Source organism: Dendrobates tinctorius, unplaced genomic scaffold (assembly GCF_039654945.1).
Source record: "Dendrobates tinctorius isolate UK_male_01 unplaced genomic scaffold, ASM3965494v1 ptg000307l, whole genome shotgun sequence".
Lineage (NCBI taxonomy): Eukaryota > Metazoa > Chordata > Amphibia > Anura > Dendrobatidae > Dendrobates > Dendrobates tinctorius.
Genome location: NW_027361974.1, coordinates 1,767,982 through 1,792,497, shown reverse-complemented (window position 1 = coordinate 1,792,497; position 24,516 = coordinate 1,767,982). Strand labels below are relative to the sequence as shown.

General features: G+C 44.5%; 2 protein-coding genes across 4 annotated transcripts in view; one reads left to right on the top strand and one right to left on the bottom strand.

Moving 5' to 3' along the window:
- RHPN2 (rhophilin Rho GTPase binding protein 2) overlaps positions 1-20,688 on the top strand; it is a 72,633-nt gene extending 51,945 nt beyond the window's left edge. For both annotated transcript variants that reach the window (XM_073560857.1, XM_073560856.1), the window contains exons 5-15: positions 3,886-3,963; positions 5,828-5,952; positions 8,380-8,546; positions 14,075-14,262; positions 15,026-15,182; positions 15,523-15,642; positions 16,588-16,782; positions 17,208-17,284; positions 17,665-17,811; positions 18,557-18,712; positions 19,237-20,688. In XM_073560857.1, the coding sequence (XP_073416958.1) occupies positions 3,886-3,963; positions 5,828-5,952; positions 8,380-8,546; positions 14,075-14,262; positions 15,026-15,182; positions 15,523-15,642; positions 16,588-16,782; positions 17,208-17,284; positions 17,665-17,811; positions 18,557-18,712; positions 19,237-19,491 (1,665 nt within the window). In that variant the 3' untranslated portion in view covers positions 19,492-20,688. The remainder of the gene's footprint in view (positions 1-3,885; positions 3,964-5,827; positions 5,953-8,379; positions 8,547-14,074; positions 14,263-15,025; positions 15,183-15,522; positions 15,643-16,587; positions 16,783-17,207; positions 17,285-17,664; positions 17,812-18,556; positions 18,713-19,236) is intronic.
- Positions 20,689-21,081: 393 nt separating this feature from the next.
- On the bottom strand, positions 21,082-24,483 carry FAAP24 (FA core complex associated protein 24). 2 transcript variants are annotated; one of them, XM_073560858.1, is made up of 5 exons: positions 24,342-24,483; positions 23,365-23,478; positions 22,957-23,096; positions 21,909-22,061; positions 21,082-21,629 (listed from the first exon to the last, which is right to left on the bottom strand). In XM_073560858.1, the coding sequence occupies exons 2-5, from the start codon at positions 23,474-23,476 to the stop codon at positions 21,384-21,386; spliced, it is 651 nt and encodes a 216-aa protein (XP_073416959.1). In that variant the 5' UTR covers positions 23,477-23,478; positions 24,342-24,483; the 3' UTR covers positions 21,082-21,383. The 2 variants fall into 2 exon arrangements, with proteins under 2 accessions (XP_073416959.1, XP_073416960.1); XM_073560859.1 differs by lacking the exon at positions 24,342-24,483 and adding an exon at positions 23,620-23,656.
- Between the last annotated feature and the right edge of the window lie 33 nt (positions 24,484-24,516).

Here is a 24,516-nt window from a genome sequence, read left to right as displayed (position 1 = left end):
AAACTGCCACCCGGGGAAAGATCTATCAGTGACTAATGCAGAATACACCCAGGATTCCTCTCTGGAGCTACTCATCCTGATGTATTAGCTGTTATAACAATGATTAGTAATTGTACTTATTAAATTGGAACTCCGCCTAAAACGGAATGATTTAGCGCTAAGTCCAGTGACATCATTTCATGTGCAATTACTTCAAAGAAAAAATTGACCCGATTCGACAGGAAATTATCTCCCAATCACCTCATACCATGCACTGTCCTCCCTCCCCCACTGCATCTAGCTCACTCTCTGATTTTGAACCAGTCACAGAAGAAGTAAGCAGGCTCCTTGCATCTTCTCGCCCAACCACTTGCACCAGTGACCCATTTCCGTCACATCTCCTCCAGTCCCTTTCCCCTGCTGTCACCCCTCACCTAACTAAAATATTTAACCTCTCTCTCTCTTCTGGTATTTTTCCCTCCTCATTTAAGCATGCCATCATGCATCCACTACTTAAACCATCCCTCGACCAAAATTGTGCCGCTAACTATAGTCCTTTCTCTAATCTTCCCTTCATCTCTAAACACCTGGAACGCCTGGTCCACTCCCATCTGAACCACTATCTCTTTGATAACTCTCTTCTCGACCCTCTCCAATCCGATTTCTGCTCTTTACACGCTACTGAAACTGCCCTCACTAAAGTCTCTAATGATCTACTAACAGCTAACGGTCACTACTCCGTGCTAATTCTCTTGGATCTCTCTGCAGCATTCGACACTGTGGATCATCAGCTCCTCCTCCTCACTATGCTCCGCTCCATTGGCCTCAAGGACACCGTTCTCTCCTGGTTCTCCTCCTATCTCTCTGACTGCTCCTTTACTGTATCTTTTGCCGGTTCCTCCTCTCACCTTCCCCTTACTGTTGGGGTCCCCCAAGGATCGGTTCTAGGCCCCCTCCTCTTCTCCTTGTACACTGCCCCTATTGGTCAAACAATCAACAGATTTGGTTTCCAGTACCATCTCTATGCTGATGACATCCAATTATACACTTCATCTCCTGACATCACGCCAGCCTTTCTAGAAAACACTGGCGATTGTCTAAACGCTGTGTCTAACATCATGTCCTCACTATACCTGAAACTGAACCTGTCAAAGACTGAACTCCTTGTGTTTCCTCCCGCTACTAATGTACCTATACCCGATACTGCCATTTCTGCGTGTGGTTCCACTATTACTCCCCAGCAACATGCCCGCTGTATTGGGGTCATACTTGACTCCAAGCTTTCCTTTGTCCTCCACATCCAATCACTGGCTCGCTCTTCTCATCTGCACCTCAAAAACATTTCTAGAATTTGACCTTTTCAACTTTTGACTCTGCAAAAACTCTTACTGTTTCTCTTATTCATTCTCTTCTGGACTATTATAACTCTCTAATCGGTCTCCCTCTTACCAAACTCTCCCCTCTCCAATCTGTCTTGAATGCTGCAGCCAGGATCATATTCCTCAGCAATCGTTACACCGATGCCTCTACCTTGTGCCAGTCATTAAACTGGCTACCCATTCACTCCAGAATCCAGTATAATTTTATTACCCTCACCCACAAAGCCCTCCATGGCTCAGCACCACCCTACATCTCCTCCCTTGTTTCAATATACCACCCTACCCGCGCCCTCCGTTCTGCTGATGACCTGAGGTTAGCATCCTCAATAATCAGAACCTCCCACTCCCGTTTCCAAGACTTTACACGTGCTGCGCCAGTTCTTTGGAATTCACTTCCCAGGTCAATACGATTAGTCCCCAATCCCTACAATTTTAAGCGTGCCCTGAAAACTCATTTATTCAGACTGGCCTATCGCCTCAACACATTAACCTAACTATCCCTGTGTGGCACAGCCAAAAGTTTTACCATAACCAGGTTCCCCGCATCATGTTCCCACATGCTTTATGCATCCATTAGCCCTCTGTGTCCGTGCTGTTACACACTTAACATTATGGCTGGTCCATACAATCAGGGCAACTGTTACCACCCACATTTCGTGTCTCCCTCTTTTCTCATAGATTGTAAGCTTGCGCCCTCACTCCTCTTGCTATCTGTTATGATCTATGTGATTATTGTTATGCTGTAATGTATATTGTCTGTACAAGTCCCCTCTGAAATGTAAAGTGCTGCGGAATATGTCGGCGCTATAGAAATAAAATTTATTATTATTATGTGCAGTTTACGTTTGCTTTGCACTCAGACACTGGTCTTACAAAGCGGACCTGTCACCAGATCAAACATGACAAGCTTTCCGGATCCTCTGGGGTGTGTCTTTAGGCTTCACTGTATTATTGCCTTATGAGCAATGCCCCCTTGGTAAAAAAAAAAAAAACATAAAAATTAGCACTAAATAAAGGCCCATATCTCTAAAATCATATGCTTGAAAAAAAAAAAATAATACTCGTGTAGGAAAAGAAAAATAAGAGCAAAAACTGATCACATTTGACCAGCTTCTCTTTAAGGATTTGCATAAAATAGCAAATATTTTTCGACAACCCTATTATCCTTACTGGTGATATGTCGCAGCATCGCAAAGTGAGGTAATCATACTATATAAAATCGATGTTGGTCTTAAAGAGAATCTGTCTGCTATTTTTTGGCTATACAATCTGAGAGCAGCATAAAGTAGAGGCAGATACCTTGATTCCAGTGATGTGTCACTTACTAGGCTTAGTTTTGTTTCGATACAATCAGTGTTTAATCAGCAGAAAATTATTTTTTTACAGGACTAAGTGTCTAGTGCCTCCTGGTCCTGGTCCAACCACACCCCCACCGCTGATAAAGTGTACACAGAAAGCAGCCAATCAGTGGTGGTGATGGGGTTATACAGGGCTCCACATTCTGAGCTCTGTAGAGAAAACTGTGATTGTATCACAACTGCTGCACCCAGTAAACTACGTGATACATCGCTGGAATCAGGGTCTCATCCCCTTCATCATACTACTGTTAGACTGCATAGAAAAAATCTGCTAGTAGATTCACACTTTTGGACAAATTTGGGTTACTGTTTTGCTTAAAGATTTTGTACCAAGTTGTAAATGTAACACCTATGTTTGGGGACTATGTGGCAGGTCCTGTAGACATTACCTTGTCAGTATGGGCATAACATAGGGAAATAGCAAACACGCTCCTTGTGCTGCTCCTTTGTCTACACGCCAGCATGTTGAGGTGTTGAGAAGGGTCATCCTATGTAGAATATTATATTATTGAACCTGGTTACATATATATATAATCTCTCGGAATATGGACAGTCCAAACTGAAAAAGACCTGGTCCCTGGATCTGAAAACAAACATTTTATTGGTGAGCGTAGCCTAAATTTATGACTTACAATGAAATTCTGTAAAGATAGGAAACTGAAGGAGGGGTCAAAGTGGTCAAACATTGTATAGTAATAAAAATGCCACATTGGTTAATTATTCATAGAATGCTCCGTCCTTTTTAGCCCTTTGCTAATTACGCTGAAACGTTTCTGGGAAATGGTCAATGAGCATTACCTCTGTACACACTGATAAACCCCCTCAAAATAACATCCCTTGGTAAAGCAACATTAACAGAGCTGTTCGGCCTAGAAAACCCATTTTTATACACCCTATCAGGGAATTGTTGCAAAGAGCGTCACATGTTCTGGAGGACATCTAATGGATATGAATGTCTCATGTGCAATTCTATACTTGCCCTGTGGTGGCGCTGCAGGAAAGTTGAGCACTTACTGCAAAATTCACATGCCGATCACTGTCGATCCCAGCAGGGAGACATTTCATGATCCTTATATTTTCAAGGGGGCATTTCTATTAGGTAGCGATTAACCTAAGTGACAACCCCTTTTAAGGTTTTTTTTTTTTTTTTTTTTTTTTTTTCTTTATAGGACTTTATACTGGAACATTACAGTGAAGATGGAGCTGATTATGAGAACGAGCTGGCTGACCTGATGGACCTCAGACAGGTAGAGGCCTTAATACCAGTGGCTTCCGCATATCGTCGTTGGGTACATGGAGCAAAATTTTTAGCAAGTTTGTGAATGTGCAGCATATTCATTCTGTTGCAGAAATGCTGTGGATTTTCACCTCCATCCCTCTCAATTGTTATAAAAGGTAAAATGCACAATAATTCCGCAGCAGAATCTGGATGTAACACAAACAGTTGTATCTCTGTAAATTTATGACAAGGTCAGTGGCGGAAAAATTCCACAAACTCATGCAGTTAAAATTATAAGCAGCGGTTCCCATTTAATTATCACGATGGCACAACTAAGCTCCCCCCAACCCCCATCGCAGGTCCCTGATATAAAAGCCAAGGTTCACCAAAGCGAAGCCTTTAAATCAGCTCTAAACTGTTAAAATTTAACTTTTTGGAAACTTTGCAATACAATGCAATCTAAGTCATTATTATTTTTTTTTTTTTTTTTTTTTAATGGTCTCCTGCACTCTTCGTTTATCCTGCTGCTGGACAGCTGCCCACTTTAGTAATGTGAAAGGTGTACAAGGGTTTATTTGGTGACTATTAGAGACTAGCAATAAAGCAAGGGTTAAAAAAAAAAAAGGTGGCGGACATTCTTTTATGTCTTTTATACTGTACATTTAGTGGCACATACCCCAAATTTGCCTGAGCTATGAGGAACAGATGAAAAAAAATTATACATCTATGCCTTGCAGCCATACATGGAAAGTTTAAGAGAAGCACCTTGAAGGTTGAGAGATACAATCCTAAGTCTGTAGTAGAACCACGGCCTCTGGACCTGCATGTATAGTACTGCTGTCCTACAGGGGTCATTGGGACCCTAATAGCTCAGTCAGACGCCTAATTTTTGCATAAAAATGCTGTTCGTGTTTCTCACAGATAGCACTCGTACCTATGGAGCAGTTCACAAGTCCGTGATTTATAGAGGTCCAAGCGAAATCGCGGACACGTATCTGATTTTGAATCAAGGGTCACATCAAAATCTGAAATGCATGTCAATGGGGCCGTGAAAAGGTGGAGAATTTTTGTTTTATTTCCTCACGTGGATGACACTCGTACCACACCCTGATTAAACTGATCAGCGTCTTATGTTTTTGCATTTATCTATTGTGTTTTCCTCCTTTTTGAAGCATTTTTGGTGCAGATTTGACAATATTTTAAATAAGTTTTTAGTGCAGAATCACTGTATTTAAAACACAGTTGCATTTTTTTTTTCCAGGCTTCACAAATAAATCTAAAGAAAAAAAAAACTTTACTAAAAACTTGCAGATCAGCAGTCTTTAAGTGTATGCTGGGCAGGAGTTTTCATGAAATCTCATCCACTTTGGTTGAACTATTAAATTCAGCAGATTTTCAGCCCAAAACAAAAATGCTGTTGAAGAAATGAAAAATATGCTATATGTAGGAACATGACCTAAGTCAACAGGGTCCAGATAAGGTCCCAGTTTCAGCACCACCTATAGTAACTCCTGTGTGCCCACGTTGCGTTTTTTGTAAGCATTTCCGCAGCGTTTGTGCCGGCTCAGACGCTGCAAAAACGCTTAAAAGAAGCTTCCCATTAAATTTCATGCATTTTTGGCTTTTTGTGCCAATGCATGCGTTTTTAAACGCTCAGAAAACGCTTAGCGGCTAAAAACGCAGCATGCTCATTAATTTCCGCATTGCTCCTCGTTTTTAGCCATTTCCAATTTTCCCGGAAAAAAAACCCATCAAAAACGTGTTTTTTGTGTGCAAAAATCCCGCAAAAAACGTGCGGAAATAAAACGCACGGTTTCTGGGAAGGAGTCCGGTTTTCTGAGCGTTTAAAGACGCTAACGTGGGCACATAGCCTCACTGTTTCCTTTTTATAGGCATGTCGCACTCCCAGCCGAGACGAAGCTGGCCTTGAGATGTTGATCAGCTATTTCCAGCAGCTTGGATTCCTGGAGAACCGGTTCTTTCCATCCAGCAGAAATATGGGGATACTGTTCACATGGTAAGAAATACAAAACGTATACCTATGTAAAACAACATGAAAGTGTTTGCTCTTCCAGATGCCTTATTAGGCCCTGTCTTAGACGAGTTGCAAACAGCTGCTCTGAAGGACTTAATGCAGCCATGTATTTGAATGGGCACTATGAAATTGCAATTCCAGACTGCTAGATACAGGGGAGAGGGACAGCGGACTTTGTGTTCCCCCTGTCTGAGTATTTCTCAAACTATTTTCCCTTCGGGAGCTTTGTAGACTTCACAAACATGTAACCGGAGACACTGTGTGGGTTGTCAGAACAGGTTTGCTTAGACAAATATCTTCACAGTTCAGATTTTCATCTGATCACTTTTGTGAAAGCGACAAGGGCTGTTGCCTTGCCGAGGGCCGTTGCCTTGCTGAGCATTAGAAGATGCTTGGGCCACCAGGATCTTAGAGTCCTTTATGTTGGAACTGTCATGGGGCTATGTATCAAGCAATGCAAAAAGGGACTTGAGAATTAAAGGGGTATTCTTAAGTTTGGAAATTATCCTCTATCCTTTGATAAGGGGTTAACGTCCCAATTGCTGGGGGCTCAATCACGCCCACATCCGCACATGGGCTCATCTGGTCTTCGGATCTCCCATGAGAATGAATCAAGCAGCAGCGCCATTATCAACCTCCGCTCCATTCTGGGCATAGGTGGGGGTCCCAGCAATCGATCCTCCAACAATTGGGAAGTTATAACTTCCAAACTTGAGAATACTCCTTTAAAGATGCCCCCTGCTCACACTACCCCACCAAGGCTATCAGAACTTACATTTAAAGGAACATTGATGTCCTCCCTATTCTTGACCACCTTAAGGTTTCCTCACCATGAATTTCAAGTATTTTTATATACCGGTAGTTTTTTTGGTGATGTTTTTGGATGTGCCTTTTTGGGGACATATTCAAATCTTATTGAAAAATGCCTCAAAAATCCAAACACAGAACATTCTGCTTATTGTTGACCCCAAAAATGCTACCAAAACCCTAGAAGGCAAAACAGAATTTGCCAAACCTGTCCCACCCCATCCCCTCTTTATTGCTCATACAAATCAATCAGAGCTTATGAAATCTAGTCTGTGATTGATTGTTATGGGCCACAGCGTTTTAAAGTGGCATCCCCTGCCAGAAGAAGAAGCAAGGGGACATTGACTGCAGTACCAAAGAGTAGTGGGGGGTCCGCTAAATGAGTATATATTTTAGAACCATATATGGCGGAAGCACCCCATCATATGGTGCGGGCTCAGGAGTTGAGCCTGCTGCATACATCCTGCTTCGTAATACAGCTGACATCCAATCTAATTGCAACATTTTAATCGCTAAGATTCCCGCTATCAATCGTGATTTTCTCTTTTCGGACGCTTGGAACTCAGGGGAGCACTTCCGACGTCCATTGCCCCTTCGTCCATGGAGTGCCAATGGCTTTTCGCGGAAGCTGTATCTGCCATATTATTTCTCCAATGAAGCCCAGCCTGTGCAAAATAACAATGCAAATCGAGAAATCTGCATAAAATAAAAAGTCAACATATTTGGTATTGCCACATGCAGTATTGTCCCTTTTAAATATGTCTCTTTGGTATAATAACGTGAATTATATGGCACATTTTTTGATCATTCCCTTTAAGCCATGTGACCAGGTCAGAGGTAGACGGTGTTTATTCAGCCTTAAGTAATTGGCGGTGCGGCCAGGTATGACACGGCCACAAATGTAGGCTTCTGTTCCTCCTCCGCATCTGCTGAGTGCACAAAATAAAAGGAATAACTTAATGACAGACTATGTTTTGATTCTTAGATTATAGGCCTGACTAAGCCTTTCATGAACCCATGGGCCTGTATAAACGACGTGATGAATTGCCAGGGAGTGAGAGATTAATTATCTTGTATTACTAATAAACAAGAATAAAAATAAAATAAAAAATTATATATTTCCTTTTATGTTTACGATTTATAATGAGCTATCTAACCAATCACAACGCAGCTTTCATGATATCAGAGATGTTTTTGAAATGAAAGCTGATCTCTGATTTTTTTCTATGGGCAACAGACAGTTTTGATAAATGAGGCCTAGTAACCTAATCATTTCTATGTTCACACTGCATTTTAGCTATGTGTTTAATTTATACAGTACCCTTGGACGCTAAAACGATTCATATCATCTGTCACCATTGACATACATTGTAAAAAAAAAAAAGAGCACATAGGTTTTTTTTTTTTTTTGAACACATGTAAAAGAGTATTATTTGCTAAAATAGATCCATTAAAACTATTAGTCTTGTGTATATATCTATGTGTATGTGTGTGTATGTGTAATATATATATATATATATAATATATATTTTATACTAGATACCGCAGTCGACTATCAATTAAAATGATTGAATTAAAACAAATAATCTAAATTATGTTTAGGTATGACTCCTTTACCGGCGTTCCTGTCAGCCAGCCGAATATATCACTGGAGAAGGCCAGCATCTTATTCAACATGGCCGCCCTATACACACAGATCGGGACCCGCAGCAACCGACAGACGAAAACCGGACTGGAGGAGGCCGTGACCATGTTCCAGAAAGCTGCAGGTACTGTTACATAGTCCACAGTATAGAATATAAACATGATGAGTATCACCTAATGGTCGCCATTGGCAAGAGGAAAAGGGTTAAAACGTGGTAAAAGATTATACTCCTCTATAATGTCCATGCAGCTCTCCGACAGGTTCTTCCGCTCACTTTCTCCGATTTTCAGAACTTTTGTCTCTGACTAGGTCTCACACGGTCGCGAGGGGCGTGATGCACATCAGTGAGGGTGCTGGTGGAGGACCCCGACCAATGGACCGCAAAAAGATTCCAACAAAATATAGCAGATATTAGGAAATAGTGCACCGATTGGCTCTCTTGACCTGAGCATGACCGCTGCATAGAAATACATAAAGCTGTCACGCTGGGGTTAGCACAGCCACAGGTCGGTCTGTCCACCGCGTTCCAATCTTGGTCCGATTTTACAGCCATCTGACTGCGCCCTGATCCTGAGACTTAGTGTATAAATCCCAGTACTGAAGGTGATGGCGCTCCTTATTATTACCTGATATTGGATATAAAGCTTTACTCTTTCATGCAGATTTTACTGCAGATCTTGCTGCAGATTTCCCCGTTTCTATTGCAAAGCGTGAAATCTGCGCCAATTCTGCCGAAGATCTTGCAAATTTTAAAAAACTAAAATAAAATAATTTCTTGCAATTTGTGCTTCAAATTAAAAAAAAAACACTATATGGATGAGATTCAGTTAAAACTCATCCACATCGCTATTTGTAAAATACTGAGAATTTTAGGTGCAGAAAATTCAAGTAGAAAATCCGCACCAAATACGTAACTGATGAACCCAGCCTAAAGCTCTGATTTTGTTCATCTTTCCCCACCCCCTTATGAACAAAGGGGAGATAAGACTTATTGGCCAAGGAAACTGTAAAACAAGTATTTACTTGTAGGATTGTTCTTCTTGTACTTTAAATCCACGAAAGAAAAACTTTCAGGTCACAGTTATTGTAATAAATCATTCCATTTCACCTCGTCTTAAAGAGAACTTCCGATATCAACTTGTCGTAGGCGGAGGTTCCATTTTAGACGAGGTGAAATGGAATTTTTTATTACAATAACTGTGACCTGAAAGTTTTTCTTTCGTGGATTTAAAGTACAAGTAGAACAATCCTACAAATAAATAATGGATAAGAGCACACAGAGCTGCCGGCCGTTTATAAAAGAAGAAAGCCGGGCCGGCAAGTCTTCTGTCAAGGACTGATTTGAGTGTAACGAGTCTGACCGGTTACAGTACAAATCCTGGAATGTTAACCTGGTGTTTACAGTCAGTGCGTGAAATAACTGAGGTGTGGGGACATGTTCAAGACTCGTGGAGAGGGCCTGTGCTCCGGGGAGAGGGGCCATGCTGGGTTTAAAAAAAAAAAAAAAAAAAACCTCCATTTTTAATTCTGCAGCAATGCCTCCTTTATGGCCATTATATGGCTGCATATTAAATAACCAGGGGTTTTGCAAAAAAAAGAACATGTAATAAAATATAAAACCGTGCACCAGTCCTAGAATTATAGTTTACAATGTTGACACAAGCGATAGTACCGACAAATAGTGATTATCCTGCATAGTATCAAGATTTTCAAATATTAGAAGATATTGAAGGGAACTTGTCATTAGAGTTTTAAAATATACATTACCCATCAGATTGGTACCGGGCTTCTTCTCAATGAAAGGTTTGACTAGGTCTTTGGATGATATAAGAGACATGAAAAGGAGGATTAGGTTTAACGTCTGTATTATGGAGAGTCAGAAGATTGGTATATACAGAGATAATCGCGCATGTGCTGGTCTTCTGAACAGGGCAGAGATGATTGTACATGCGCTGGTCTTCTGAACAGGGAAGAGATAATTGTACATGTGCCGGTCTTCTGAACAGGGCAGAGGTAATCGCGTTTGCGTTGGTCTTCTGAGCATGGCAGAGATGATCACGCATGTGCTGGTCTTCTGAACAGGGCAGAGATAATCGCGTTTGCGTTGGTCTTCTGAGCATGGCAGAGATGATCACGCATGTGCTGGTCTTCTGAACAGGGCAGAGATAATCGCGTTTGCGCTGGTCTTCTGAACAGGGCAGAGATAATCGCACATGTGCTGGTCTTCTGAACAGGGCAGAGATAATTGTACATGTGCTGGTCTTCTGAACAGGGCAGAGATAATTGTACATGTGCCGGTCCTCTGAACAGGGCAGAGATTATCGCGTTTGCGCTGGTCTTCTGAACAGGGCAGAGATAATCGCGTTTGCGTTGGTCTTCTGAGCATGGCAGAGATGATCACGCATGTGCTGGTCTTCTGAACAGGGCAGAGATAATCGCGTTTGCGCTGGTCTTCTGAACAGGGCAGAGATGATCGCACATGTGCTGGTCTTCTGAACAGGGCAGAGATAATTGTACATGTGCTGGTCTTCTGAACAGGGCAGAGATAATTGTACATGTGCCGGTCCTCTGAACAGGGCAGAGATTATCGCGTTTGCGCTGGTCTTCTGAACAGGGCAGAGATAATCGCGTTTGCATTGGTCTTCTGAGCATGGCAGAGATGATCACGCATGTGCTGGTCTTCTGAACAGGGCAGAGATAATCGTGTTTGCGCTGGTCTTCTGAACAGGGCAGAGATAATCGCGTTTGCGCTGGTCTTCTGAACAGGGCAGAGATAATTGTACATGCACTGGTCTTCTGAACAGGGCAGAGATAATCGCACATGTGCTGGTCTTCTGAACAGGGCAGAGATAATTGTACATGCCCTGGTCTTCTGAACAGGGCAGAGATAATCGCGTTTGCGCTGGTCTTCTGAACAGGGCAGAGATGATCGCACATGTGCTGGTCTTCTGAACAGGGCAGAGATAATTGTACATGTGCCGGTCCTCTGAACAGGGCAGAGATTATCGCGTTTGCGCTGGTCTTCTGAACAGGGCAGAGATAATCGCGTTTGCATTGGTCTTCTGAGCATGGCAGAGATGATCACGCATGTGCTGGTCTTCTGAACAGGGCAGAGATAATCGTGTTTGCGCTGGTCTTCTGAACAGGGCAGAGATAATCGCGTTTGCGCTGGTCTTCTGAACAGGGCAGAGATAATTGTACATGCACTGGTCTTCTGAACAGGGCAGAGATAATCGCACATGTGCTGGTCTTCTGAACAGGGCAGAGATAATTGTACATGCCCTGGTCTTCTGAACAGGGCAGAGATAATCGCGTTTGCGCTGGTCTTCTGAACAGGGCAGAGATGATCACGCATGTGCTGGTCTTCTGAGCACGGTAGAGATAATCACACATGTGCTTGTCTTCTGAACAGGGCAGAGATGATCACGCATGTGCTGGTCTTCTGAACAGGGCAGAGATAATCGCACATGTGCTGGTCTTCTGAACAGGGCAGAGATAATCGCACATGTGCTGGTCTTCTGAACAGGGCAGAGATAATTGTACATGTGCTGGTCTTCTGAACAGGGCAGAGATAATTGTACATGTGCCGGTCTTCTGAACAGGGCAGAGATTATCGCGTTTGCGCTGGTCTTCTGAACAGGGCAGAGATAATCGCGTTTGCGTTGGTCTTCTGAGCATGGCAGAGATGATCACGCATGTGCTGGTCTTCTGAACAGGGCAGAGATAATCGCGTTTGCGTTGGTCTTCTGAGCATGGCAGAGATGATCACGCATGTGCTGGTCTTCTGAACAGGGCAGAGATAATCGCGTTAGCGCTGGTCTTCTGAACAGGGCAGAGATAATTGTACATGCACTGGTCTTCTGAACAGGGCAGAGATAATTGTACATGCACTGGTCTTCTGAACAGGGCAGAGATAATCGCACATGTGCTGGTCTTCTGAACAGGGCAGAGATAATTGTACATGCCCTGGTCTTCTGAACAGGGCAGAGATAATCGCGTTTGCGCTGGTCTTCTGAACAGGGCAGAGATGATCACGCATGTGCTGGTCTTCTGAGCACGGTAGAGATAATCACACATGTGCTTGTCTTCTGAACAGGGCAGAGATGATCACGCATGTGCTGGTCTTCTGAACAGGGCAGAGATAATCGCACATGTGCTGGTCTTCTGAACAGGGCAGAGATAATTGTACATGTGCTGGTCTTCTGAACAGGGCAGAGATAATTGTACATGTGCCGGTCTTCTGAACAGGGCAGAGATTATCGCGTTTGCGCTGGTCTTCTGAACAGGGCAGAGATAATCGCTTTTGCGTTGGTCTTCTGAGCATGGCAGAGATGATCACGCATGTGCTGGTCTTCTGAACAGGGCAGAGATAATCGCGTTTGCGCTGGTCTTCTGAACAGGGCAGAGATAATTGTACATGCACTGGTCTTCTGAACAGGGCAGAGATAATCGCACATGTGCTGGTCTTCTGAACAGGGCAGAGATAATCGCACATGCACTGGTCTTCTGAACAGGGCAGAGATAATCGCGTTTGCGCTGGTCTTCTGAACAGGGCAGAGATGATCACGCATGTGCTGGTCTTCTGAGCACGGTAGAGATAATCACACATGTGCTGGTCTTCTGAACAGGGCAGAGATAATCAGGCTTGCACTGGTCTTGCCCACCAATTTTTATTATACAGAAAGGAACAATTTCTAACTGTTTTTTTGCCAAGTTTTGCAGTGTGCAGGGTGCGATTATAGGGGTTGTAGGACGTAAAAGAAGAGGTAATTACGTGGTGGAGTCAGTTTACTAGGAAAACCTGATGACAGTGCAGCGTTTTGTATTACGCAATAACTATAGTTTGCAGACATTATCTCTTACACTCTGGTCACATGCAGAGCAGCATTGACAATTCTGCAAGGTGATATTGAAAATCCGTCAACACTGCTGGTAAATGAACACCCTGGAAAGCATCTAGTCACTCCTGGATGGAGATATGGTATCGGTGAAAACCGCATAATTGTGAATGCAGTTCATTGTGCGCTAATACCCTTGAAACCTTCTACATGCCTTTCAGCGTAGTATCCAAACAATGCCCTACTTTACTGGTGATTGATGGATCAAAACTATAGTAAATTTTATAGCTTTTGTCTCTTATTTAATGTGCATTAAATTGTGACTTGCTTTGCGGCTGCAGCTTGGCATTGAGTGCCATTTAATAGTTTATTGCTAAGCAATGGACCCCAGTCAATGTTTTTCCAATTTATTTATCAATAGGGGTCCTATCGCTGGGACCCCCATTGATCCTGAAAGGTGTGCCCTATCTCACTGGAGTGGAGGACAATCACTGCCAAGAACAGTCACATTGTGAATCAATTAATGTGTGCATGCTCGACCTCCGCTTTATTCAGATAGGGCTCTCATTTTGGAGATCAGTGGGGACCCCAGCGTTCGGACCCTACTGATAAGGAAATAACTTATATACTTGGTGCAACTACTCTCATCAGCGTACCCCGTTCTGTGTTTTGCAATTTTGGGTTGTGTTCCATTTTGATTACAATGTCACGTGCTTTTTCAGCTGCTACTTGACATTGAGTGTCTAATGTTAACCAGTGCACTAAGGTTTTGCTGTTTTTTTTTTTTTGCTGACAGTCTCTTCCTTTCTTCCAGGTGTACTCGGCTATCTTAAAGAGACGTTCACCCACACCCCCAGTTATGACATGAGTCCGGCCATGTTGGGAGCCCTCATTAAGATGATTTTGGCAGAAGCCCATGAGTGTTATTTTGAGAAGCTGATCGTAGCAGGAGTGCAGAATGAGTTCAGCACTTTGGTGAGGATGGCGCAGGAAGCGGCCAAGGTACGTGGCGTCTTACTCTGTGCGTCAGATGCCAGATCCGGCTGTGCCGAGGATTCCTGGAACATGAATACCATAAATGACGCTGTGTTTAACGGTATCGCAGCAACCAGACTCATATGTGCACACATATAAGTCATCGGATCTGTTTACTTTTGCAAGTGATTCAATTCTGGCGCTTGCAATGGCAGAAGGGTGGTGCCCGGTGTGTTTATTTACTGCCTCTTAAGGTACCCGTAGGAGTATGGATGACTTATTTGATGTGACTAATGATCAGGATTGATATTCAGAGTCTGCCTACCCCATTAATCTGGAACATCTCATAATCCGCTGACCTCTGGGACCCTCACTGATGCAAAGAATGAAGGGGCTGCGGTGTTAATTCAGGGCTACATCTCCTTTCCAGGTTTTCTCTTACACAGCTGCACACCCGGCTGCCCGCAGCAAAAGCGCCTCCATTCCAATGAATGGGGTTAGTTGCAGATCCTTCCACAAATGGGGTGCACCACTGTGCAAGGGACGCAGCACTGAATCAGCAATGCGATCCCTTCCTCCTCATGATCCGTTTGGGTCGCACAGATCAATCCTCTATCAATAATTAGATGATGCTATAGCCTAAGGATATGACATCAATTACTGCTTGTCCAGGAGTTCGATAACCTATATCAGACCAAGATCTTTCAGTTATTTGCAGCCCATGTTGAGAATGTCTTGCAGTTTTATCATCCTCCGTTGCATCGCAATCTAATGATATTTCTCATTGCAGGTCAGCGATGTTTACTTGCAAGTCTTTACCGCTATGAACCAGGCTCCCATCAAGGAGAACGTTCCTTATTCTTGGAGCGTTATGGTTCAAGTGAAAGCCGAACATTACAAAGCCCTGGCTCACTATTTTGCAGCAATAACGCTCATTGATCACCAGTGTAAGTGTCACCAATGTGTATAAAACGGCTACATGAGTGTCACACTCCATCACCATTCAGATCAGTCATGCACTGCCGAAATGCCACGCGGCACACAAGAAATGCCACATGGCTCAGCGGCACCAACAGTTATGGTCAGGACAAATGCAGTGATGGGATTTTGGACCCTACAGTGAGCGCCACTGCTCTGCTGCCATATATATTCTTGTTGCAGTGCAGCCACTGAGCCGTCAGCTGGGATTCTTTGTGACAATTGTATGGGGTTGTATAAGAGCCCAATGCAAAACTTTTCACTTTCAGATAAACTTTGATAACTTTTAATGAAAATTATTTTTGACAGTGACTCCTCATGATGATGAAGACAAGCAGGAGAAAGCGTTATCTCAGCTCTATGACTACATGCCAGAAGGACTGACCACAATGAAGATACTAAAGGATAAACAGCAGCGGACCCTGCTAGGTAATCACACATGGAAGACACGGCGTTAGTAATAAATAATCATTCCTACTGATCAGTTTCCTTTGAGAACCAGCAGAATAGTGAGTGCAGCTCTGGGGTATAATACAAGATGTAACTCGGGATGGGTACAGGATCAGTATTGTAATGTATGTACACAGTGACTGCACCAGCAGAATAGTGAGTGCAGCTCTGGAGTGTAATACTGGAGGTAACTCAGGATCAGTAATGTAATGTATGTACACAGTGACTGCACCAGCAGAATAGTGAGTGCAGCTCTGGAGTATAATACAGGATGTAACTCAGGATCAGTAATGTAATGTATGTACACAGTGACTGCACCAGCAGAATAGTGAGTGCAGCTCTGGAGTATAATACAGGATGTAACTCAGGATCAGTAATGTAATGTATGTACACAGTGACTGCACCAGCAGAATAGTGAGTGCAGCTCTAGAGTATAATGACACTGAAGGTGACTATACACTTTATACCTTTCTTCTTTATATTTCTTTCAGAGACAGATGAGATTTTTATTCTTAGCAAAATGTGAAGTAGGGATAAACACAATATGAGCCTTTCATCTGGCACTCAGGCATGAGGAGATCGCATGTCGGTGCCACTGTGTCCTGTCAGACAAGTATTTGATTACGATATACAGATGACGTCCAGGCCTTGCGCCACTTTATAAAGTTACAGTAAAGTTCCATAACACTTGTTGGCACAATCCTCACTCCTGGCTGCACCCTACAACACAGGACATAGTTCACATTCCTCTATACTCGGGGACAATATAAAAACATCCCAGTAAAATGGTCAGCAAATGTCGTGACCGTCTTCCAGTCCTCACCCAGCCTCCATTGTGTATACAGCCGTGTCGCGTCTTGGCCCGTTCTCATCCCAGTTATTGTGTTTCTTGAGCGTTGTTTTGTTTTTTTGTCTCGTGTGTAGGAAAGGCGCATTTGTCCAAAGCAATCATGTGTCACGAAGAAGCCCTGAGATTATCTAACCTGTGCAGCCAACTCAAGCAGATCGATATCCTGCAGGAGATACTGTCCGCTTTCCACAAGAGGGCGCTGCTGAAAGACTCCTATTACAAGAAAGAAGATGACTTCCTTGGCATTTTGGTGGCCCCCGATATAGTGTGTAAGTGCGAGGAAAGTCTGCATTTATGAGAATGCTACTGCTAAATTACTGGTCCTGTTATTAATAATTGGTATATGAACACACCAACAGCATGTCGGACCTCTACTGCTTTGATACTGAGCTCCAACTGCATTTCATTAGTGGTAGAGGCGAAAGCTGATTTATAAAAGGTTCATTGACCTCAAAAGGTCCTTAGTACCTTTCCAGCAATTGGCCCCTGTTGATAGCTCCAAATCTGGCCATCTAACCCCCTTAGATGCCACAGTCAATGCTGATTGTGAACGGTTAGTTCATTATATGTACCCCAAAATTGCGCTAATAAAAAAAAACCTTATGTGCAATTTAAAAATCATAGAAAAAAGAACCACAATGTTAATGTGCATCGTAAAATGTAACAAAGCTAAAAGTCTTCTGATCCTCTCCAGGTAAAACAGAGTACAAAGCAGAGATGATTGCTCCTCCGCTCTCCAGGGTGAAAGTGATTGATTTCTTTCAACGACTGGTACGTACTGCCATAATGCTCGGAGATCTAGTTACCGCCTTGTAGTCCGTAAAACGCCTGTGTCGTCTCTGTACACCCACTGATTCTTTTATATGATGTGAACAATAATCAGGATTATTTTGCGGACATAAAGAGCTTACGAGCAACAGACTGGCATTGTCCTTACCAACCTTTCGTCACAGTACCGCGAGTGGCCTCAACGCCCCTATCCCCCTGATTTTCCACTTAGATGATGATCATCAGATAGCTTCTTCCTATGTTCACATAATACCGGACCGTAAAAACCACATCCCTGCTGCAAAAACAATATGCCGTCTGTGCAAAGTCACTGGAGAAAGTCCTGGGTTACACACTTTGCCCCTCTCTCTTTTTTTTTTTAGGGTCCGCTGTCAATATTCTCAGCAAAACAAAGGTGGTCGGTGCCAAGAAAGGTCCTCCTGACTCTAGAAGATGGGGAGATGGGGTTTATCTTAAAGGGAGACTGTCCTGTACAGATAACCTCGCTGGATCCGCTCTGTCCGGCTGCTGTAAGTACGAAGGAAGATTTTGACTGCAAAATGCATTTATGACTGCAGCTTAAAGGGGTTGTCTACTGTTCTTTCTTCAGGAGCGCACCGCTCCTCTGCCTCTCTGCTTTCCAGGGGCGGTACACTCCTGAAGATTGACAGTTCGGACCAGCAAAATGGTCAATCCGAATTCAAACTGTGCTGTCCAGTGGCTCTACAGCTTGCACTCTTTTCCTTGGAAACTGACCGCCTCTATGTCACTTCTCCTCCATGCTTTACAGTGCTGCTGTATAAGTATACAGGATCATTAGTAAGTAGGTGCATTGAGAACTGAATAAGATTTGTAGGGAACTAAATTAGGATTGAGAACGGAGGGTATGAAAGAGTCAATGCAGCACATAAACAGGATTTAATAAAACGGGAACCTGGAGATAAAATTTATTAACAGTTAGCTGTAAACTTTCCAAAAATCTCCATTAGGCAGCGAATGGCCAAATACTTCAGCTGAAAGCTGATCTTATCCCCCTCAAAGAGCTGCACGCTTAATTCGACCGAGCGTGCATGTGTTCTGCATATAGAGAGCAGAATAGGTGCCTGTAGCTGGAACAACAGGATCAGGCAGTCGTTTATCATGGTCGATCAACTTTTGTCATTGGAGGTCAGCCATTCCAGTAGAAATTAGCAAATTAGCCAATAACTAGTGGTTTTTGTTTTTTTGCTTTTTTTTTCTTCGTGCATTTAGTAATATTTCCTCTTCATGTTCCAGCGAGAAGGCGTGAAGGAAGGAGATTACATTGTGGAGGTGGAAGACAAGGACTGCAAATGGTGCTCGATAAATGAAGTCATGGGCATGCTGAGCGGGATAAGGGAAGAAGGAAAAGAGATCAAAGTGATCAGTATCCAGGACCAGACGTCCAGCATGGTAATGGCTGGTGCCTAATATTAGCGGTAACATCCATGCACACCAACAGCACCATCTATATCCATTAATGCTGCAACCCATGGCCAGGAATTGGGGTTTTTTTTTTTTTGGAAGAAAACTGCCATGATTTTTTATTTTTTAATTTTACACAACCTCATTTCTTCTTTTAACTTGTGTTTTAGGGTTAAACATTAGGGCCAAATAAATCAGAACGGGGGGGGGGACGGCCTAACCTGACCCAAGTGTGATAGCTTAGTGTATTTCTATGCAGCCGCCACGCTAGCGTCGGGAGAACCGCACCCTGATCTCGGACCTGTTTATATGGCCAGCTGACACTGATAGCTATAGTTATGCAGGGATTGCCTAACAAACAGGCAATCCCCGCATTTGTTGCAGCTGTCGACATGAATATATTATTCGAGCACTCCGAAAGCACTCTGTTAAGCACCCGAGGAAGATAATACCTTATGCCAGCACGCTCGCTCATCACTAATAACATCCCATTCTCCTCTTTATCTTTACAGCATAACAAGAGTGCCACGTACTCAGCTGGAATGCAGAAGACTTACTCCCTGATCTGTCTAACAATGGATGACGACAAGAACCCTAAAATTCAAAAAGCAACAAAAAAGTTATCCTTCCTCAGCTGGGGATTCAGAAACCGCCAGAAAGCAGCAAGCACCTTATGCCTCGCTTCCCCCACTGCCGCCAAGCCCCAAAGCAGCAAACTTTTCCTCTCACCCTATGATCCCCGGGCATGTGACAGTGCCATGTACTGAGCCCTCATATCCCTCCCCTCCAAAAAAAGACTCACATAGAGATAACTGTGACAATCCCAAGAGCTGTGACCATTAATTTATACATTTTCTCATTGAACAGGAATTTTTTTTACCTTCACCAAGGTACTGAAATATGGACCTGTTCTTAAATAGTTAAAAAAAAATAGTTTTCTTATTTTATCCACTATCATCTGTTTTTAGATTGCAATGAAATTAGAAGCCATTTTAACTTGCCGATTACAAAAACTTTTAGCAGGTGAAATGCTGCCACCTGCAGGTCATAGTCAGGTAGTGAATTCTTAAATGCTACAGCCTTCTTCACAACCCTTTTTTTGGACCGTGCCCATGAATCTAAACTTGATTTTTTTTTTTGCTCACACAGCTCCTGAGCAAACCTATGGATTGCCATGGTAACAAACTGTGTATGGTATGATTTTGCTGTTTTTTTTCCTTCCAGCTATATTGCCTTTCAACCTATTGAATGTATTTTAGAAGAAGATTTTTGTTTGTCTGTCACCAGGTAGGTGGCAGGAGCTGGAGACCTAAAAAGTCATGCAATGGCAGAAAAAAAAAAAAATCTATATAGCTGCTCATCCACATGTCCATCAATCAGGTGACCGTCTGCAGCGGTGAAACATGTACGGCCCAAGTCCACCGAGGTTTGCCATTGACAAGAATGATGGCTGCGAGATTCTCGCTGCAGAATGTGCAATGGTCAGAGACCGCTGCGAAAAGGGCAGCAGTCATGATCGCTGCGGTGGGCGTCTTATTTTGCACCAGTGCAGCAGAAAAGGACGGGCAAAGGCTTGCTAGAAATTGGACAAACCCTTTTTGTTGTATCACAGAAGTAGGAATTTTCTGTATTTTTTTTCGTATAACATTGCTATTATTTTAACACATGGACCAAAGACATAGAAGGGACGTCGGCATAGACTAACAGACTGTCCTCCAGATGCTGCTATAGACGGTGATCACTGCAGTCAGTGACTACAACCACTATCTGGTACGATGCTGGACGTATTGTGTCACAGATATTTACTTTCTTTGTGTTGTATATACGGTATTAGCTGTAGGTCTGCATGTCTCCGGCTCCTCCTTACGAGGAGTTATAGTATCAAGAGCGGGAGACTTGCACTGTCTCGGATCGCTGTCATTTCTCCGTACAACTATTGCAATTTTTTTTTTTTTTTTTTTTTTTTTAAAACCATTCTCTTCGCAGATGCAATTTAAAAAGGAACAAGGTTAAAACACTTGTTTTCTGCTGATATTCGACATCCCGACTCCCCTATTATAAGGGAAAGACTGTAAATATCTGTTTAAATATAGATTGTTACTTTTTTTTAGGTTTATATAAGATTGTATATATTTAAGTGTATTTAAGAGGACGCAGGTTTCCGGATCACCGTCCTGTTGGTGCCACAGAAAAAGCAGAGATTGACATTTAATAAAAAAAGACCCTGGTGCCAGCAGCAAATATCCACATTTAGGAAAAACCAGTTACTGGTTGAGATGACATTGTGCAATATTGAGGTTTATCAGAAATATAATGGCGATTGTGGAAATATTGACTGATGGCGGCAGGAAAGGCTGTCCCTGTGGAATAAAATTACCTTTATTACATAATGTGAACTTGGTGTTTTCTTTACTAGTTTAGACAGGGATCATCCAGTCTCAGGAGGAGACGGCCATTGGCTGCTCGCCCTTTATTATTAGGTCCGTATACAAGACTGGGGAAGCGTCATATCTGTAGCGCCTCTCACTTCGCCATAGTCGCTGCTTACCGCTGGCAGTACCATACACTACACTTTTCTGGTTGTGAAAATCCCCTAAAAAAAACACAAAAGGACTTGCTTCACTGCTCCCAGGGGGTTCCTGCAGATACATTAGTGTTGTCAAGTTTGTGTAAAGAACAAATGGATGTTGCCGGCGATTCCTCGTCCCACCACGGCCTCCAGCTCCTTCAGGGAAGCATTGGAAAGCTGCTGAATGCTGGGGAAATACTGAAGGAGCTGAAGAGCCTTCACCCGGCCCACCCCTGGTATCCTCTGTATGGTCTGCAGGATGCCGGCTTCACAAAGATGGCTGTGCTTCTTGCCAGTAAAAGGGTTGTTGCCCCCTTCTCTGCTTCGCTCTTGCACCTGTGGAGTGAGGAATATTTAATTTTAGCCACATTTCATGACATTTGATATTTAATACACCTTATTCAATGGTTTCAAATATAAAAAAAGCCCTAACCCTAAAAATAATATCAAGTCGATCCAAATTTGATTCTTTGCTCCGACGAGGGGGAGCTCACCACATGCAGATTTACTCAACTCCCATTCCTTTTAAAGTCTGTATACTACAAGCTCCCTCTAGTGATGGTAGAATAAAGTTGTCTAAGAGAGGGATAATATTACTTACACCTATATACTTACTAAATGACTTATTAGCTGAGCCGCTTCGCTCTGACTAGTAACAGGGAGTAACGCCATGCCGAGCTCCAGCACCACAAAGTTCTGCACTGGAGGAAAGTACTGATCACTAAGCCACGTCCTCTCTGCTATAACAATGCCCTTCAAGCTGCTGGCCTTTGAAAAACAAAACAAGATTTTTTTTTTTTTTTAACTAGACAAGAGTGTACGGGTATGTGCACGTTAAGTATGTGCCGCATCTCTTGGCTGAAAAAACGCAGCGTGAAATATGCGCTTTTTTCATGCGTTTTTGTTGCAGATTTTTCCTCACTCATTAGAATGGCTGAAATAGGCAGCACGTGAAACTTCGGAAATCTCATGGATTTTGCCGGGACTAGGAAATTACTCAGGTTTTGTAACAAAAATGTAATGTAAGCAGAGACCCCAAGGCTGGGACTACACCGACTATGGCCACAACATTAGTGTCATCAGGAAGGCATATCGCTGATACATTCCAGGGCCATACAAATGAACGGACACGTTGCGACCCAGAGGGCACTGCCACGACCATAAGCATTAGGCCTGTTTCACACTTCCGTTTTTTTCAAATCCGTCAAAATCCATTGTTTTCCGTAAAAAAACGGATCCGCCATTTTTTTGCAGGATCCGTTTTTTTGTCCCATAGACTTCCATTACGGTTACCGCGGATCCGTCAAAAAACGGATCCGTTTTTTTAAAAACGGATCTGTTGGCATCCGTTTCCGTCAAAAAAACAAACGGATCCGTTTGGCGGACACAAACGGAAGTGTGAAACAGGCCTTAGCAGTTGGATTATCCTAGTCGCAGCGCAACCCAATTTTCTTGTATTGTACTGCGACATGGAACCAAACATAGCGAGCTTTACCAGGGCAACGTGTTGCGGCCAAAGTGTGTAGCCCAGCTAGAGATTCCAGGACATAAATCCAGGCCTGATTTCTGCTGCGGATACACACATTGATGTGTGATACGTGTGGACAACACGGCAGAATCAGCGTGGAATCTGCTCTGGGAGAACAATGCCCCAATGATTTACCTTTCGAAAGCGGACAAGTCTTCTCCTGAAAGTGTTCCCGGACACCAAGTCAGTCTCCGAGATGTACAGGACGCAAGCGCGGTGCGACAGATGGAAGTCTACCAGCCCCAGGCCGTCTTCAAACAGCAGCTTCACCTTCCCTAAGGGTGGAAGATCGACATCTTCAGTGTTTGTTGGTTGAGGAAGGAGAGGATGGATTATGGCACCGTTATGGTAAAGCAACTGATAGCAAATGCCACTATTGTGGTGGACCCTACTCGGTCCTGCAGCACCCACCGTGCCTTGGCAGACCCTACCCGGCCCTGGAGAACCTCTCAGAACCCCGGTGGACCCCAATCAGTCCCAGAAAAATCAAAGCCTGCTGCTGGAATGTGGATTGTGCTATGTGGCCGCACGTTTCGTTCATACCCTGTAATAACTGCGCCAATTCAGTTCCTCTCCACTTTTCGCTCCCGATGATGTGGCCATAGGGAACGGCGGACGCCCCGGCCCGGATTGGAGTGTTCTGAGTAACAGACATCACTGTGAAGAACAACAACATGACACATCACATGCAGCTCGGAGGAGTCATTTATACAACACACAAAGGAGAGCAGCACAATCATCAATGTGAAAGGAAATCTGCGGAAAAGTTTTAGAAAAAGATTTCTAAGTGCAATCTGCCGCCAGCCCGGTCTCCCGCCGACACAGGCGCCGCCAGCCCGGTCTCCCGCCGACACAGGCCCCGCCAGCCCGGTCTCCCGCCGACACAGGCCCCGCCAGCCCGGTCTCCCGCCGACACAGGCCCCGCCAGCCCGGTCTCCCGCCGACACAGGCCCCGCCAGCCCGGTCTCCCGCCGACACAGGCCCCGCCAGCCCGGTCTCCCGCCGACACAGGCCCCGCCAGCCCGGTCTCCCGCCGACACAGGCCCCGCCAGCCCGGTCTCCCGCCGACACAGGCCCCGCCAGCCCGGTCTCCCGCCGACACAGGCCCCGCCAGCCCGGTCTCCCGCCGACACAGGCCCCGCCAGCCCGGTCTCCCGCCGACACAGGCCCCGCCAGCCCGGTCTCCCGCCGACACAGGCCCCGCCAGCCCGGTCTCCCGCCGACACAGGCCCCGCCAGCCCGGTCTCCCGCCGACACAGGCCCCGCCAGCCCGGTCTCCCGCCGACACAGGCCCCGCCAGCCCGGTCTCCCGCCGACACAGGCCCCGCCAGCCCGGTCTCCCGCCGACACAGGCCCCGCCAGCCCGGTCTCCCGCCGACACAGGCCCCGCCAGCCCGGTCTCCCGCCGACACAGGCACCGCCAGCCCGGTCTCCCGCCGACACAGGCACCGCCAGCCCGGTCTCCCGCCGACACAGGCACCGCCAGCCCGGTCTCCCGCCGACACAGGCACCGCACGCACCGCCAGCCCGGTCTCCCGCTGATACAGGCACCGCCAGCTGCAGCCTCAGCGCTCCTCTCTGGCTCTGTAGCAGATCACCGGCTCTAATCTCCCGCCAATATTACAGTCTTAAAGCTGATTTGACAGCAAACTATCACTCACTCGAAAAAGGCCAATCAATGTTCCGAGGGGCGGG